This window comes from Globicephala melas, chromosome 1 (genome assembly GCF_963455315.2).
Source record: "Globicephala melas chromosome 1, mGloMel1.2, whole genome shotgun sequence".
Taxonomy (NCBI): Eukaryota; Metazoa; Chordata; class Mammalia; order Artiodactyla; family Delphinidae; genus Globicephala; species Globicephala melas.
This window is the reverse complement of record NC_083314.1, coordinates 79454889-79471738: the sequence shown is the minus strand read 5'-3', so window position 1 is coordinate 79471738 and position 16850 is coordinate 79454889. Positions and strand designations below refer to the sequence as shown.

At 40.9% G+C, this 16850-nt stretch overlaps 1 protein-coding gene across 8 annotated transcripts in view; it reads left to right on the top strand.

The window, feature by feature from the left end:
• GABPB2 (GA binding protein transcription factor subunit beta 2) overlaps positions 1-15752 on the top strand; it is a 32918-nt gene extending 17166 nt beyond the window's left edge. For 6 of the 8 annotated variants that reach the window (XM_070044430.1, XM_030846452.2, XM_060299712.1 and 3 more), the window contains 3 exons: positions 1983-2168; positions 6329-6459; positions 6586-11681. In XM_070044430.1, coding sequence (XP_069900531.1) covers positions 1983-2168; positions 6329-6459; positions 6586-6885 — 617 coding nt within the window. In that variant the 3' untranslated portion in view covers positions 6886-11681. Of the gene's footprint in view, positions 1-1982; positions 2169-6328; positions 6460-6585; positions 11682-11903; positions 11946-14987 lie in introns of those variants that run through there. The other 2 variants (XM_060299701.2, XM_060299717.1) reach the window with 2 other exon arrangements.
• The last annotated feature ends 1098 nt before the right edge of the window (positions 15753-16850 follow it).

Below are 16850 nucleotides of genomic sequence, written 5' to 3'. Positions count from 1 at the left end.
TTATTTTAAAACAGAAAGGTTTCAGGTCACTTAGCCCAAGCTAGTGACCCACAGGGAAAAGGCTTAAGGCTTCATATAGGTAGGGGACAAATAGTCATAGGTAGGGCTAAATAGTCATTTAGGAATCTTTCTGGAAACCTCTGGCAGTCTGCTCCATCATAAATGAAAGCAGATTGTTGATTTCTTTCTGCCGTTGACACTTGGATGCTGAGAACATTCCTCCAATCCTATTTTTCCAACTGACAACAATCATAAAGATCTCTACTCAGATGTGTATGAGTGAACAGCATGGCAGAGGAAAAAGCAATGTATTAAACTTGTGCTTGTTATTCTTTTGATTTGTTCTTTGATGTTGGATAAATCATTTAACTTCTCCAGGTCTCAGTCTCCTCATCTCTGACATGATGGTTGGATTAGATTACCTGTCAGGGTCCTTTCAGCTATAACATTTAACTGTTCTTCGTTTCTAAGAGGTGTGGATGCTCTATTTCCACTGAACTGCCTGAATGTGTCTCATGGATAGTCCCTACCCCACTTATTGCAGAGTTCTACTTGTGACTCTTTAGATATAGAAATTGCATAGTGGTAGGAGCTGTTTCCCCTAATAGTTACTGGGGATACTGACTAACCAAACTGAAAATCTTTATTCAACATGATACATGTAAAGCTCTTAGAAAGGTACCTGGCACATAGTATCATTGCTGTTAATGTTATTGTTGATCTGTCAGATGAGAGAAGCCATCTACTATTTTTGTCTATCAGACTTCTTCAATGTTTTGACTTCTTGACATATTATTTTGTTAATTCACTATTAAATGCCTTTATTTCTTATAGAAATAGATCTCTATAGTTATTTTTCTAAGCTCTCTAAAGTTGTTTAGACTTTCAAGATGCTTTCTGAAAAAGGAGTTCTGAGATCAAATATGTTTGGGAAACTCAGCATATCTTATTTTATATTAGAGAGTCACAATGCTCATTAGTCTGTTAGGGTCTCTGATACTTCCTACAAGATAAACACAAAAATTTAAGCATATTTAAACAAGCATTTTGAAAATGTATTTGTACATAGAACCTATCTTTAGTGAAAGCTAACATGTCAATGAAGACATTTTACTTATTTATTTATTTTTATTTTTGGCTGCGTTGGGTCTTCGTTGCTGCACGCGGGCTTTCTCTAGTTGCAGCGAGCGGGGGCTGCTCTTCGTTGGGGTGCACGGGCTTCTTACTGTGGTGGCCTCTCTTGCTGCGGAGCACGGGCTCTAGGCGTGCGGGCTTCAGTAGTTGTGGCACGTGGGCTCAGTAGTTGTGGCACACAGGCTTAGTTGCTCCGTGGCATGTGGGATCCTCCTGGACCAGGGCTCGAACCCGTGTTCCCTGCATTGGCAGGCAGATTCTTAACCATTGCGCCACCAGGGAAGTCCCTGAAGACATTTTAGAAAGTACTGTTCTAATGCATTCCCTGTTTTCTTTCTTTTTAAAAAAATTTTTTTAATTTATTTTTATTTATTTTATTTTCGGCTGTGTTAGGTCTATCATTGCTATGTGCGGGCTTTCTCTAGTTGTGGCGAGCGGGGGCTACTTCTCATTGCGGTGCACGGGCTTCTCATCGCGGTGGCTTCTCGTTGCGGACTACGGGCTCTAGGCTCGCAGGCTTCAGTAGTTGTGGCACACAGGCTCAGTAGTTGTGGTGCACAGGCTTAGTTGCTCCACAGCATGTGGGATCTTCCCAGGCTTGAACCCATCTCCCCTGCATTAGCAGGCGGATTCTTAACCACTGTGCCACCAGGGACGCCCTCCCTGTTTTCTTTTCGCCTCTGACTTAGCATTGTTTACAGGAGCTTGCTTTTGTGAACTGTGTTGAATCTAACTTTTTTTTTCAAGTTTTTCTATCCCTGATATTATCAGTTTTAAGGGGGCTGAAATTACTGTACTTCTATTTTTTTTTAAAGCTGAAATGTTATGTTTCCTTTTGTCATCTGTAGCTAATTCAGAGGAAATCATAGAAGGAAATTCTGTTGACTCATCAATCCAGCAAGTGGTGGGGAGTGGAGGCCAGAGGGTCATCACCATAGTGACTGATGGAGTCCCTCTGGGTAATATCCAAACTGCAATCCCTACTGGAGGCATTGGCCAGCCATTTATTGTAACTATGCAAGATGGACAGCAAGGTGAGTTATCCCATTTAAACAATTGTTTATTAAAAGATACTTTAGACACTCAACACACCTCTAAAAATGAGGCATTAGGGGGACTTCCCTGGCGGTCCAGTGGTTAAGACTCCGCACTTCCAGTGCAGGGGGCGTGAGTTCAATCCCTGGTTGGGGAACTAAGATCCCACAGGCCACGTGGTATGGCCAAAAAAAAAAAAAAAAATATGAGGCATTAGGGCAAGTAGTGGGAATGGGAGAAAGCCATAGGCCAGATGGGACAAAGAAGCTCTGAAAAAGGAAAAGAAACAGAAGCCAGGCTGGCAAAGGCTATTTCTCCTCATATATATAAAATCTGTGAGTAAAACCAATAATCTGGTAGAAAAAAGAGCAAATAATGTCAACTAGTAGTTCACAGAAAAGAAAACAGGAAAAAAATAGGAAAATACGTTCAACCTACTTCTTTCATGCAAGAGAAATATAAATAAATACTGCAGCAAGATACCATTAAAGCACTATATTGTCAAGGGTATGGGGAAACAGGCAATCTTATAAATCACTGGTGAGAGTGTAAATTACTGCATCCTCTGAAGAGCAAACTGTCAATATGTATCAGTATTGAAGATGCATATACCTTTTGGCTAAAAAGTTATTTTTCTATGAATTTATATTCACACACACAGAAATGACATATATACTAAATTATTCATTACAGCATTATTTGTAATCATCAGAGATTACAAAGAACCTAAGTAGAAGTCATTAAGGAACTGGATAAATAAATTATGATACACACCACCCATGCAATGGAATACTATGCAGCTATAAAAAACAATGAGGAAGATTCTTGTATGCAAGTATGGTCTGATCTCCAAAATATATTAAGTGACAAGAGCAAGATGCAGGGGTGTGTAGAGTATACTACATTTGTATTTTTAAAAAAGGGAAATATATGTATATTTGCTAATATGTTCATAGACTTAGACTATCTCTGGAAGAACATTCAGAAATAACATTGGTAACATTGGTTCCCTTGTAGCAGGGCACCTGGGTAGCTAGGGATGGATAGGAAAGACTATCTCTGGAAGAACATTCAGAAATAACACTGATAACATTGGTTCCCTTGTGGCAGGGCACCTGGGTAGCTAGGGACGGATAGGAAGCTTTTCAATGTATATGCTTTTATAGCTTTTAATCTTTGAACCATGTGAATGTATTACATATTTTAAAAATACATAAGTAAATTTTTTTGAAAAAAGAAAGAAACTAATCGTTACAACTTCATTTCTCAGAAATACTGAAGGTTGAAGAAGGAGGGTTGGTATAATTACCTTTTGTGTCATCAAAATTTTGATTTGGCCTAAATAATTATGGGGATTTTATAATTTTCAAATTATTTGAATTGATGGATCTTTGCAGTATGGGAAGAAACAGTAGAAATTAAACCTTTATAATTCGGGCTTTGGTATCATAAGTTCTTGGAGCTTATTTGAAAATATACCACTGATATTTTTGTGGACATGATTATCATTTAAAGTTTTGGGGGGCTCATTGAGTAAGTGAGAGCCTCTGCTTGTAATGGAGTTAAATAAATGAGAACGAAGTTGTTTTAAGGAAAAAAATAAAATTTGAGGTTTTGCATAGATAAACTACACTACTTTTTAAAAAAAATTTTTTTTTAAATTACTTATTAAAAAAACATTACTTATTTGTTTATTTTTTTTTGGCTGTGTTGGGTCTTTGTTGCTGCATGAGGGCTTTCTCTAGTTGCGGCTAGCGGGGGCTACTTTTTTTTTTTTTTTTTTTTGCGGTACGCGGGCCTCTCACTGTTGCGGCCTCTCCCATTGCAGAGCACAGGCTCCAGACGCGCAGGCTCAGCGGCCACGGCTCGCGGGCCTAGCCGCTCCGCGGCATGTGGAATCTTCCCGGATCGGGGCACGAACCCGTGTCCCCTGCATCGGCAGGCGGACTCTCAACCACTGCACCACCAGGGAAGCCCTGTCGGGGGCTACTTTTCGTTGCAGTGTGCAGGGTTTCTCATTGAGCCCGGAGCACGGGCTCTAGGTGCACGGGCTCAATAGTTGTAGCTCATGGGCTCTAGAGTGCAGGCTCAGTAGTTGTGGTGCACTGGCTTAGTTGCTCCGCGGCATTTGGGATCGTTCCTGACCAGGGCTCAGACCCGTGTCCCCTGCCTTGACAGGCGGATTCTTAACCACTGCACCACCTGGGAAGTCCACTACACTACTTTTTACAGATGCATTTAACCAGGCCCAAAGAAGGAGAGCTGAAATTTTGTTAATTAATTGTAAGAAATTTTTAATCCCAGACAGAATTTCCATTTCCACTTAGCAGATATCCAAGATGCTTTCTACTGCTATCAGTTGATGAGTGTTCAAGGAATACAAGCTAATGTTAAAATCAACCAATCCAAATAACTAGGTAAATCTGCTTTAAACAAAAATCACAATGCAACCTAAAACCTAAGTATAATTTTAACTTTTTATTTTGAGATAATCATATATTCATTCATGTATAGTTGTAAGAAATAATACAGAAAGATCCCATATACCTATCACCCAGTTTCCCCCAATGGTAACATTTTTTATAACTCTAGTACAATATTACAGACAGGAAATTGACATTGGTACAATCCACCAACCTTATTGAGATTTTTTCCAGTTTTATATGCATTCATTTGTGAGTTTGTGTTCTATGCAATTTAATGCATCAACACCACCAAAGTTGAGATACAAAACAGTTCCATCACCGAGATTCCTTTTGCTACTCTGTATTCCTTGTGTTATAGCCACTTCCCTTCCCACCTCATTCCTAACCACTGGCAACCACTAACTAATTCATCTGTTCTCTATCTTTATATTTTTGTCATTTCAAGAATGTTATATAAATGGAATCACACAGTATATAGCCTTTTGACATTGGCTTTTTTCTCTCAGCATAATTTCCTTAAGGTCTATCCAAGTTGATGTTTGTATCAATAGTTCATTTCTTTTTATTGCTGAGTAGTATTCCATGGTATAGATGTACCATAGTTTGGTTAACCATTTACCTACTTAATCTGTCTCCAGGTTTTGGCTATATCTGAGTAAAGCTGTTATGATCAATCGTGTACAGGTTGTATGGGAACATAAGTTTTCAATTTTCTGGGGTAAATGTCCAAAAGTAAAATTTCCGGGTCATATGGTAAATGCATGTTTACTTTTGTAAAACACTGCCAAACTATTTTCTACAGTGACTGTACCATTTTACATTTCCACCAGCAATTTATGAATAATCCAGTTTCCCACATTCTTGCCAGCGTTTGGTGTTATCACTATTTTTTTTTAAATTTTAGCCATTCGGATAGGTGTGTAGTGCATCATGTGTGTTGTGTGCATATGTGTGTTGACCCTTTTCTCACTTATCTATGAGAAGAGAAATAAATTAGACACAGCTAATGGCAAACTGCTTTCATGAAAGGTTTCTCAAAATTCTTATTTAAGATATCAGACCTACTTTAGATAAGTTATTCCTGCAGAATTGTAAGCTAAGTGGTCACAGCTTCTGATCTACAGTCAGACATTTCTATATAAAAGCCTCAGAGTTGGGTCTTAACTGCATGGCTTCCAAACCTGCAAATCTTCACCCTTCCTTTCTGAGGTCTTCTTAGTGCCTCTAATCTTTTTGGTTTCTCTCTGTAAAGCCATGCCTTGCCTATTGATTCTAAAATCCAAAGAGATATGAACAGTGAGACATCAGAGAATATATTTCAGTTTAGATGATTTTTTTTTTGGCTGCGTTGGGTCTTCATTGCTGTGCGCAGGCTTTCTCTAGTTGCGGTGAGCAGGGGTTACTCTTCGTTGTGGTGCACAGGTTTCTCATTGCGGTGGCTTCTCTTGTTGCAGAGCACGGGCTCTAGGTGGACGGGCTTCAGTAGTTGTGGCTCACAGGCTCTAGAGCGCAGGCTCAGTAGTTGTGGAGCACGGGCTTAGTTGCTCCACGGCATGTGGGATGTTCCCAGACCAGGGCTTGAACCCGTGTCCCCTGCATTGGCAGGTAGATTCTTAACCACTGCGCCACCAGGGAAGCCCTATATTTTAGTTTATTGTCTGATTCAAAGTAAGCAAAGTCTCTTTGTTTTACTATGTATTCATCACCTCCAATTGGTGTCCTTTGGCTTATAGTTTTAACTGTACCTGCTGGTCAGGTTGCAGAGGAGACTGTCATTGAAGAAGAGGCAGAAGAAGCAGAGAAATTGCCACTGACTAAGAAACCAAGGATAGAAGAGATGACAGACAGTGTGGAGGAAAGCAAGGTAATGTTTTTAGCAGTGGTGGAGAGAAGAGAAGGCAAAGGTTCAAAAGCCAGAACTTTCAAGGCCCATACCCTTCTTTTTTGTCTACTCTCAGGAATTCTTACCTGTGGCGGTTTACTTTTACAGGAAGGCACTGAAAGAGAGCTACTTCAGCAGCAACTCCAGGAGGCTAATCGAAGAGCCCAGGAATACCGACACCAGCTCCTAAAGAAAGAGCAGGAGGCAGAACAGTACCGCCTCAAGCTAGAGGCCATGGCCCGACAACAGCCCAATGGAGTTGATTTCACCATGGTTGAAGAGGTGGCTGAGGTAGATGCTGTAGTAGTTACAGAGGGGGAGATGGAGGAGAGAGAGACAGAAGTGACTGGGGCAGTAGGGACCACAGAGCCTCATACTGGAGTTTCCATGGAAACTGTTTCAACTTAATGTGCAAGGGCCACAGCTTGTGCTGTGTCTATCTTTTTCCTCTTTTTAAAAGAAAATACAAAGGACAAACATTGTATAAAAATTAAGAATGTCCTAAAGAAGAAAACTATAGCAGGGTACAGAGTTTGGGCTCAGGAAGGCTCTCTATGCAACTGGAAAATTCAAAGCCAAATTTAGGGAACAAGTCTTCTGAGGGACCAAAAGAATAAGGACCAAATTTCTCAGCTCACTTCATTGCTTGAAGCATAGAGGTAAAAGAATGCTGGATGTTGCAGATTGATTGTTTTTTAAATAACTGACTTTCTATGAAAAGATTTTAAAATAATATTCCTAATATGGACACACCCAGAGCCTTTAATATTATAGTTGTACCATCAAGTGACCTGAAACTGCCTTAGATTTATGATGTGTACCTGTTAGAGGAGAAACCTAATTGGAAGGAGGGATTAGATGCAAGTTCTGGGGAAGAGAAAGAAATATATTCCACTTCCAAAGGAGCAGGCAGGCACTCCCCACTATCCTGAGTTAATTTCACTGAAAAGAAATGTGTGATTGCCTGACTGAATTTGCATCCATTGTGTGTCCATAGCTCAGATGCCAGTTTAAGAAACTGAAATAGAATTTTTAAAAACTGGAAAGGAGAGAAGTGTATATAAATCCAAAATCCTTCAGGCTGTGCCTCTACAATGCTGGAAAGTGGCCAGAAAGAGGCTCATGGGGTTAGGAAACAATCTGGTCCTGAGATACCAACTTTGCTCTGGCTGGATTTTATGAAATCGCAATCCAGAGGGTAGTCTGTTGTCAGAACAACTTGCTTCCAACCATTTATTTATGTAATACCAAGCTTTAATATCAACTTTTTAATTCTATAAAACTTTGTTGAGTTTTCTAAGTGTGCCTTTCTGTGGAACTTACATGGTATCCTCTCATATGCAAGAAAAGACAGGGGGAGAGATGAATGCTGAGGATGTTGTATAGCTTTCTCCATCTGATTTGGGTTGAGTAAATTGCTCTATTTCCTTAAGGTCGGGCCTTGTGCAGAGCTTTTGTGCCTTATAGTTGCTCAGTGTGTGCTGGCAAAGGGAGTGAGAACTACCAGTGCCGTAATGTAAGGAACCAAAGATTCTGACCAGATGCTTCGTCACCTGACTCTCTTCTCTCCCACTATGCCTGCTCCCTTTGCCTATATACTTTTGAAAGTGTTTCATTGCTGGGATTTCTTGGAGTTTTTTTAAAAAAGGGAATACGGATGGAGAGAGAGGGGTTATGGAGAGGTCATCATCCTGGACTTGCTTGCTTGCTTTGTTGTAAATTAAAAGCAACCAGAGGGAGCTGTGCCAAGTAAACATTTGAATGACTGTTTAGAATATGGTTTTCTTAATTAGCAATCATGGGGAAAACATACATTTTTAATTTGGAATAAAATGTGACAGTTGACATGGTTCTGTTTACCTTGATTAGTGAAGTAATTTGCTGCAGTTTTCCAGAGGTGCAGAATCATTTGGGGCTTAAAATAGACTGAAAACGTAACTCCCCAAACCAAATTTAACAAACAGAATTGGCTATTAGAGGTTTATAGACAAAAATATCAGTTTTGAAATTAATCTTGGCTACGGGCCAGCGTAGCTAGGTTTTCTCCATGGACCAAGTACTAAGCACTTCCCAGATGATCAGAGATTAGTCTGCACTGTTGGGGATGATGGAGAAATGCAGTGGAGCAGCCTAGGTAAGGGAGAGGGTAAAATTGTGGTATCTGCTGTCAAGTCGTCCTATTTCTGTTTGCAATATTTTTCCTTTTTCTGAGTCCCTTTGTGAATCAGGTGCTAACAATAAGCTGCTATTGTGTGCCATTTCAAAGCTTTAGCTTAACTATAGAGGGACCAAGTGTTATTTTAGATGTGTTTTGTGTGTGTTCTTGGTGCATACATTGACTTTAATTCCTTCTTTTATTCTTTCCTGTTCAGGGAGTGGAGGTTAACTGTGTAGAAAATATGCAGGCCCAACCACCTCACTCTCTGAGGTAGCTTCTTATTGAGGGCGGGGAGTTTCCATCCAACACTCTCTTCTGAGCATACAGAGTACCTACTGTTTGGGGGAACTGTTTAGAGTTTCTTATTATTCTGTTTTTGTAAGAGCCTATCATTCCCACCCAGTAAAATATCTAATACAGCCCAAGTCATTTTTGATGATGGGCTCTCTGAGATAGGGAGTTAAAGAGGGGGGTTGGGATAGGGGGAGAGAGAAGGGAAATGTCTAGAAAGGGGTGGGTAGCAAAAGGGCATTTGTTTTTATTTACTTGGAATAGACCTTTTAGCATCCCAGAGAAGGGAAATAGGGCTTGATCTCTAATTGTATTGCCATAGAGAGAATGGTAGGTCAGGATCCCTTGAAGTAGTTAGATTAAATATTAAAGACATGAATGGCCGTACCATTGTATGATTTTGCATATTTTTCTGGATCAGCCATGGAAGTTGGAAAAATGTTCCTAGATCTTCTGGGTTTGGGGATTCCAACTGGCTTATTGGTAAGGTTGGATTACAGAGAATCAAACAGACAAGTGGTTCAGAGATGGTACTTGAGCAGGAGAAACCTGAAGCCTAGGATGATTGCCTACTTTAAAATAAAGCTGCTTTAATAATATCAGTATTAATATAGGAATATTAGACCCTACATTTACATTTTGGTTTTAAGCTTTCCCCTAAAAAGGAGAAAGAAATAAATCTTAATATTTCTGTTCTTGTTCCTGGTTTCAGGGAAATTACTTACAAATGTATAAACGTACATTCCCTTCCTATCACTACCTTTGTGGGATCCCTTAATTGTAATGCCAGAGTTGAGGTCTCTTAATTGAAATATGGGAGAACTTGGCTTTAGGTTTTCTGTATATTGAACTCAGCACCTTAAAAGGTGTTCTTTTTCTCTGTCAGATCTGTGTTTCATAATTTTTGCCTTTGCCTCTCCCCCTTTTTCAGCCTTAGCACTGCATTATTAAAATGTTTGTGTCTGCTCAGTAATATTAGAAATCTGTGGCATGCAAAATGACTTTTTTTTATATTGCTGTAAAAGAAATGAATTTAACAGAGGGCTTTCCAGTTGAAGTTAGGTATTTTGTGACCAGGGCATTGTTAACACCCCTTTGCTGCACGTATATATCGTGTACATTTATAAACACATATGAATTTTCCCACTTTTCTCTTTGTTTATTTGAGGTTCAACTCTAAAGTACCTGGTAAAAGCTGAAAATATTTTTATTTCATTAAAAACATTAGAGAGGGTTTCTTTCAATTGAGTAAAGACACTGAGGAAGAAAAAGCAAGCATTTCTTTGGCCCTTTTTCCGAGGCATGCTCAACTGGCAGTAATAAGAAACCTGAGGAGTGAGGCCCTAGGGAGAGCTAGTACCAAGCTTTGCAGAGATTTCTTTAGCATACAGTGTGATGACATTGGTAAACTGAAAGATTCAGAGCAGGGTCAGGGGTAGAGATGGAGCTGCCTTTCCACAGAGCAAACCTCCTTTCAGCTCCTATGGTAGCTGTTTTGACTGGCATTTGTATAATTTCTTACACCTCTGAAAAGGAAAGAAACCCTAGATAAAGTTCCATGGCAGAAGGAGCAGACATTCTATACATCTACTTCCCAGTTTAGGCATCTCAGCCTTTTAAGGAATGATCATTTTGAGAAAGACTTCTGTGGCTCTTTTCCTAACAAACAACATTATAGACCCTCAGCTAGAAGACATGAGGCATGTAGTGAACTATTCCCAGAAGTTTAATATTGAGTGGGAATCGGTTTTTGTCCAGATTTGTTGGAGAATGGCCTCCTGTTCTCTACTTGTTATATAGACATCTCTGTATGGCCAGAAAAGGAGCTTTAGAATGGAATACATATTAAGACCGCCTATGTGCTGCTCTAGGCTCTTATCTATTTCCACTTTATGTGATATTTTCCCCTTCTGAGTTAGTACTCTATTTCCTATGCCAGTATATTTAACAAGAGACCAGGAGCAAGAAGGATGTAAATTCAAATTAAGTAGCTTTGAACCTCTGGTGCTGCCTTTTTTTTTTTTTTTTAAGCCTCTCTTAAGATTAGGAGGTGGGGTGATATCCCTAGACTCCAGACTACTACATAGCAATTTGGCTTGTTAATGGCAGGAAATTGTGATTCCCTGTCTCTCTCCTCCCCTTTCCCCTCTAACTACTTCTGCCTCTGTGACCCCATTGTTCTTATCTCACTGAGTCTTTCCCCGGCACTAGAATTTAATTAATAGGTCATTTCTAATCTATGCGCCTTGTCTTTCCTCCTTCTGTCCCCTCCTTCCCTACCACATATTTTCTGTTTATTCTTAAGTGATTTGTTTCTGAGAATTAATCTAGGTCATACCCTATATCCTGTGCTTCCTAGTTGGTCTCAGGCATCTTGCTCTATCAACAGTAATGATAGCAGCAGCTCCCTTCTCTGGCTTTGCCCTGTGTACTGTCCTTCTGCCAAGGCCATTTGTGTTGGGGGGGAGCAGAGACAGGGTAGGTGGGGTGCCTAGCTTCTTCTCAAAACATCTTCAGTTTTTTGGGTTGTCTGACAGCTTTATGTACAGTATGTTTTAAGAAAACTTAAGTATAATTCTCTTTTTTATTTAGGATTTTAATTAAATAGGGTTTGATTCCGATGAGCAAGTTTGTGTGTGTGTGTGTGTGTGTGTGAGCATTTGTGTGTATGTACACCTATACAGATCTATATTATATATACAATTTTTGTACTATCATTTAAAATAAAAAAATGTTTCTTACTAAAATGCCAAAGTCTTACCATTTCAGGTGTCATTGAAATTTTTTTTCCATCTCCTGGGCAAAAATTGTATCTACTGCCTGGTCACACATAATCCTTAAGAGCAAGTTTTCCCCGTCCTACTGAGATAATGAGGGTGGAGCAGTGGGAGGGTGGTTTTGGTGGGGGGAGCATCTTCTTTCCCCTCTTTGGTGCCTCTTCTGACCCATTCACACTCTCTACCTTTTCCTTATCTAGCTACTCCTCAGCTGGTATTCTTAAGAGGCAGAGCAAGTTGAGGTAAGAACTGAAGTGAGAATGGAGAGAACTTTTGACTGGCTTATTAATTTACATCTTCTTTCCTTTTTTTATCCCCCACTCCATTCCCTAAAAGCAAACAACCAAGAGAGGAGAATAGTAGCTGAAGTAAATGATTCTGTGCCTTGTGTGGGAGTTAAGTCAATGCCAAGATAAGGGGCAGGGTACGGGAAGAACATCAGGCCCAGGGAGGCTTGGACATAGTGCATTTGCTCTGCTGGCTTCTAAGCTACTCTTAGTTAATAAGGTGCTTGTTGTTATCTCAGTCTAATTCAGCACATATTTATTAAGTAAATATGCGTAGCAGTCTGGTTGTGGCGCAATCCCTGTTGATAGCCAGGGTTGAACGGACCCACTTGGCTGGCTACTTGGGTGTTCCCGTCTAGTGTATAGTGTTCTCAAAAGCTGCTCCATCGGCAATAAAGATGCCTTTCTCAGATAAAGGAGGGTAGGGCTTCCCTGGTGGAGCAGTGGTTAAGAATCCACCTGCCAGTGCAGGGGACACGGGTTCGAGCCCTGGTCTGGGAAGATCCCACATGCCGCGGAGCAACTAAGCCTGTGCGCCACAACTACCGAGCCTGCACTCTAGAGCCCGCGCACCACAACTAATGTAGCCCGCGTGCCTAGAGTCCCTGCTCCGCAACAAGAGAAGCCACCGCAATGAGAAGCCTGCACACTGCAAAGAAGAGTAGCCCCCGCTCGCCGCAACTAGAGAAAGCCCACGTGCAGCAACGAAGACCCAACACAGACAAAAATAAAAAATAAATAAAATTAATAAATTTAAAATAAATAAATAAATAGGGTAAAACCAAAGTCAAGGACATATAAGTATCAGTGTTCAACATTAGAATCTCCAGGTAAGCTCTCAAAGTCAGTGTTTAGGAAATTGAACGCTTACCATGTACTAGGTTGCATGTGGATAATTGCTTTTTGGTAAACAGTACTGTGTACATATTAACTATAAGGTGCATCTGGCAGGTACCTCATAAATGTATATATGGTCTTTGCTCTGCCGAGAGAAAAAGAGCAGGAACTCAAAAAGCCTTGAGAAGCAAAGAACTGAAAGTGTTGAATTAAAATCCTAGCGAGAGGGTTTCCCTGGTGGTGTAGTGGTTAAGAATCCGCCTGCCAAGGCAGGGGACACGGGTTCGAGCCCTGGTCCAGGAAGATTCCACATGCCGCGGAGCAACTAAGCCTGTGCGCCACAACTACTGAGCCTGCGCTCTAGAGCCCAGGAGCCACAACTACTGAGCCCACGTGCCACAACTACTGAAACCTGTGCGCCTAGAGCCCGTGCTCCACAACAAAAGAAGCCACCTCAATGAGAAGCCCGCTCACCGCAACGAAGAGTAGCCCCCGCTCACCACAACTAGAGAAAGCCCGCATGCGGCAACAAAGACCCAGTGCAGCCAAAAATAAAAAAAAAATCCTAGTGAGAAAAATCATCAGGCATATGGGAAAGTTGGAAGGGAATTGGAGAGATAGGAACCTAGAGTTCTCTGAAGGGTAAATATTCTTAAATGATGGAAAAAACCATGAACTAGGGCAACTTGCCTAAGATTTTCTCTCTCTGTGAAAGTGAGCCCTCTACTCCAAGAGCAGTAGGTAGAAAATACAAGAGAAGGTTGAAGTGGGAGCAGCCTAGTGATAATTACACCTATGTAGGAGTTTCTGCAAGATGTCTGATAGCTAACAGTAAGTTTAGACTATAGGGGACCCCTGAGCCAGGTGTGGGGCTGCACTCTGCTACCATAAACAGTCCTAAAGTTTAAGAAAGTTCTTACTGTAAAGTAAAACGATATTTTAGAGGCCAATATCATAAATAATAACATGCTTTTAGTTTGTGCTACGTGTCCGTCAATGAGCTAGGAACTTTGCATGCACACAAACATACCTATCTTGCAAGGTGTGTATTATCTTCATTATGTAGATATTAAAAAACAGGCTGTGACTTTGCCCCAAGTCCCTCAGCTTAAAAAAATTTTTTTCTTTCTAAAACTACAGTTTCTACATAGAGTTAGTAGTGTTTTTTCCTCTGTAGTTTATCCTTTAGTCACAATACCGTCTCACTTGACTTTGGGCAGCTTAATTCATCTCAAATTGCAGTTAAGAAACTGGAGAGAAGTAAATTCTCCAAGCAGCCTTTCTAGCAAAATCCCCAAAGTAAGTTTTGCTCCAAAACTAATTCAGGAGGTATCTCCATAAAGCTGCTGGTCAGCAACACTTGAGCAAGGAGAGTCAAAGATAACCTCTCTTGCAGGAAATGGATGGGGTCTTCATCTCTAGGTGTGCTGGATTGTTCTGTCTTTCCTTTAGATCACTTTCCTCCTTACTGTATCTCGTTCTCTATCCTGGGAGGCTAACCTGTATGAATTTCATCAACGGGTTCCCTGTGCTTTGGCTTCCAGTTGGATTCAGGCAGTAGGGAGCTCTGGGCAGGAGACTGGATGGAGACAAAAGACTGAAATCAGTGTATTGATTTCCCAGGTTCCCTCCCTTGGGGTCACCTGGACCTAGCTGTATCCTTTGATTAAAGGCCACTGCCCCACTCAATGCAATCTCTCCTTCCAAGTCTCAGTAGCCATTACCTCCCTTTGTCCTTTCAGGTGTAAGGCTGTTACTAGCCTCCAGTTACTGACCTATCCCTTGCCAACACTTTTTAAAAGGAGCCCTTCATTATTTTGAGCATGTCAACTATTTTCTCTTGGGACCCTAATACACCTGGTAAAGATAGGTGATCTTTTGGATTCATAGACTTCATATTTTATCCATGTACTTCAATCTTACTCTCATACATGTGACCTTAAATTCTTATGAGTCAACAGTTCTGAAGGGTCAACTGCTGGATTAAGTAACAGAGAGTGACTCACACCTGTGTGGTTCCCAAGGGTGCGGTAGTAGCATCAAGGAGACATAAATCTGAGAGATAATAATAGCTCAGGCCCCTATGACTTAGCTACCAAAGAACCCAAGATGCTGAACAGCTTTTCAAGCTTTGTGACTGTGGAACCTTCTGTGTTTCAGGTCCCCAAAGCTTTATACAAGCTGTTGGACTCTGCCTACTGGGGCCATGGTTTCTCCATAACCTCCCAGGATACCTCTGAGAAATCAGCTTAGAAATCCCTCAGGATGACAACTTTATCCTGCTGGTACATTCTGTTTTTTCTAAAGACAAAGTTTGAGCTAATATCCTAATTTTAGAAAAAGACTATCAGGGCTTCCCTGGTGGCACAGTAGTTAAGAATCCGCCTGCCAATGCAGGGGACATGGGTTCAAGCCCTGGTCTGCAAAGATCCCACATGCTGCGGAGCAGCTAAGCCCGTGTGCCACAACTACCGAGCCTGCGCTCTAGAGCCCGCAAGCCACAACTACTGAGCCCACATGCCACAACTACTGAAGGCCGCATGCCTAGAGCCCATGCTCAGCAATAAGAGAAGCCACCGCAATGAGAAGCCCGTGCACCACAACGAAGAGTAGCCCCTGCTCACCGCAACTAGAGAAAGCCTGCATGCAGCAACGAAGACCCAACATGGCCAAAAATAAATAAAATAAATAAATAAATGTATTTTTTTAAAAAAGACTATCAGCAGATTCCTGAGTTAGGATCATGTTTATCCCTGTATTGATAGTGATAATAATTTCTTTCAGTTTATCCCTAATTTATTATTCACTGCTGTCAGGATGAGGTGTTTCAGGATGAGTGCTAATGAATTGCATTCTTAATAGTCTATTTTGGGCAAATAACCGTTTCCCACAAAGCACTTAACTTAAGCCTATATATTTATATGGTGTTTTATAAACCCCATGTTGGCATATGTTCTTTCCATACTTTACAAAAGAAATTGAGGCGCGGAGAGGTTAGTGGAATTGCCAAGGTCACCCATAAAATTATTAAGGGGCAGAGTCCAAGGACTGTTGCTCTCACTGCAACATAGTTGCTTTCACTAGCCCTGAGAAGGTTCTGAGAGTCCAGCTTAGGCATTCTTGGCTAGAGAAGTTGCCATAGTGTTTTTGTTTGTTAATATTTATTTATTTTTGGCTGCGTCAGGTCTTAGTTGTCGCAGGTGGGATCTTTCATTGCCACACGGGCTTAGTTGCCCCACAGCATGTGAGATCTTAGTTCCCTGACCAGGGATTATACCAGTGTCCCCTGCACTGGAAAGCGAATTTTTAAGCACTGGACCACCAGGAAAGTCCCCATAGTTTAGAAATTCTAATAAATGAACATCCTTTACAATTAAATTGAAACCAGGACTTTAACCTGTAAATTGTTAAATTTCGATTGTACTTCTCTTTTGGGTCTACATTTGAACCTGAGGATCTTTTACCCCTTTGTGACCACCTTCAGGGCAAGAACTGAAGTATCTGTGAGACTTGGCCCTTAGAGGGCTATGAAAGGTTGCAGTCTTAGAATTTTTCTTTGTCCTGGCTTGGTTTGAAAAGGATAATGAAGTCAGGTGACTGGAAAGATTCTTTACTTCTTCCTTTCTCTCCTCCACTATCTAGCAACTATCAATGATTTCAAAGTATCTCAGTTTAAGTAAAGCATCCAGTGAGAAAAAATTGAGATCTAAAGGACCTCTCCAACCCGGTGAAACAAGCTCCAAGCAGAAAGCGGGTAGACTCTGGAGGACAGCCAAATTTGGTGGAACAAGCTATCCGATGTGTGAGAAGTGTTCAGAGGGCATTTAAAAACCTTGAGGGTAAAATCTATAAACGAAGTTTGTAAGGATACAAAGGGAAACGGATTGCTGAGTAGAAGCAGATCGCAAAGTTAGGAATAATAGCCCAGGGTGAGTTTGAAGGAACCACCGTCTCACAAGATACCATGTTTTCTCCTTTAGAAAGGGTTTTCACGTACATTATCGTACTTGAGTCTCTCAACCC